At 51.6% G+C, this 1088-nt stretch overlaps 1 protein-coding gene across 1 annotated transcript; it reads left to right on the top strand.

Annotated features, from left to right (window-relative positions):
• Window positions 1–79: 79 nt before the first annotated feature.
• On the top strand, window positions 80–1088 carry Pmar_PMAR026872 (26s proteasome regulatory subunit rpn2, putative; the record flags this gene model as incomplete). The annotated part of the gene is made up of 7 exons (XM_002787250.1): window positions 80–110; window positions 153–230; window positions 285–396; window positions 442–575; window positions 635–715; window positions 774–880; window positions 974–1088. Coding segments are annotated over 7 exons (658 nt in total), but the record flags the coding sequence as incomplete, so codon positions are not given.

Below are 1088 nucleotides of genomic sequence, written 5' to 3'. Positions count from 1 at the left end.
CTCTCTATCAGGACTTGGGGTGGCTCTAGAGGCTCAGAGGCTCGACTGGGTTGAGAAGTTTATCACTTATAAGGAGTCTATGGTCGCTGAGATGCTTCTATACTGCAAAAGTAATACATTTGAGTGGGGACTTGTGGGAGTCTTAATCTCAGCGAATGCCCTGGAAGTAGTGGATGACCGTCAGTTCCGTAGCAAGGTGTTGGAGCTTCTCATTAAAATCTACAAGACCGGTAATACGACTGATTCACCACCTAGTTGGTTGGGTATGCTGCATTCACTTTCAGTGCCAGCGGGTCGTGACCGTGACTGGGCTGGTTTGGCGCAATGTTACTTCCTCCTGAACAAACCTGAGGAGGTTGGGACCATGCTGAGGGAGCTTCTGGACGATCACGATAAGTAGGGTATGATGGGCCTCGACATGTCTGGCATGGTTTCGTTTAGATTTGGTCGCCTTATGGCCATGCAAATCGCCTTCGATCTGGCCGACAGCGAAGCGCAGCAGTTCTGTCAGACGGTCTCGGCATGTGATGACCTCAAGTTGTCGGATGGTGGTGACACTGGGGTGACAGAGGGAGGTGACACGAGGGGGGCTCGAGGGGGGCTCGAGGGTTGAGGTGATTGGTGATTGTGATAGATGTGAAGATGGAGAAGGCTGAGGCCCCTGCTGGTGATAAGAAGAAGGAGTGCATTGCGAACATAAAGAAGATTCTCGCTGGTGCGTTGGGGGGATGGGAACGTGATGTGGTGAAGTTATGGTATTGCTCGATTGGTAGGCGATGCCCAGACTGATTTGAACCTCGAGTTTCTCTATCGTAACTCTGCGACGGACTTGCTGCTACTGGACGCGATCAAGGCGAACCAGCCTGATGAGAGGAACTCGGTAATGATTGGTATTATGGTGGCGAGGGAATGAGGTTGGGCTTTTTTACGTTAGGATGTCGGTTCGATTCTTTGTTGAGTATTTTTCCATCAGATTACCCACAACGGCATCGTCCTCTGCCATGCCCTCATGCAATGCGGTACCACCAGCGACACTTTCCTCCGTGCCAACCTCGAGTGGCTTGGCAAGGCAGTCTACTGGGCTAAGT

This window comes from Perkinsus marinus (genome assembly GCF_000006405.1).
Source record: "Perkinsus marinus ATCC 50983 genomic scaffold scf_1104296929646, whole genome shotgun sequence".
Taxonomy (NCBI): Eukaryota; Perkinsozoa; order Perkinsida; family Perkinsidae; genus Perkinsus; species Perkinsus marinus.
Note: the sequence above shows the minus strand (reverse complement) of the source record. Positions and strands in the feature narration are given on the sequence as shown.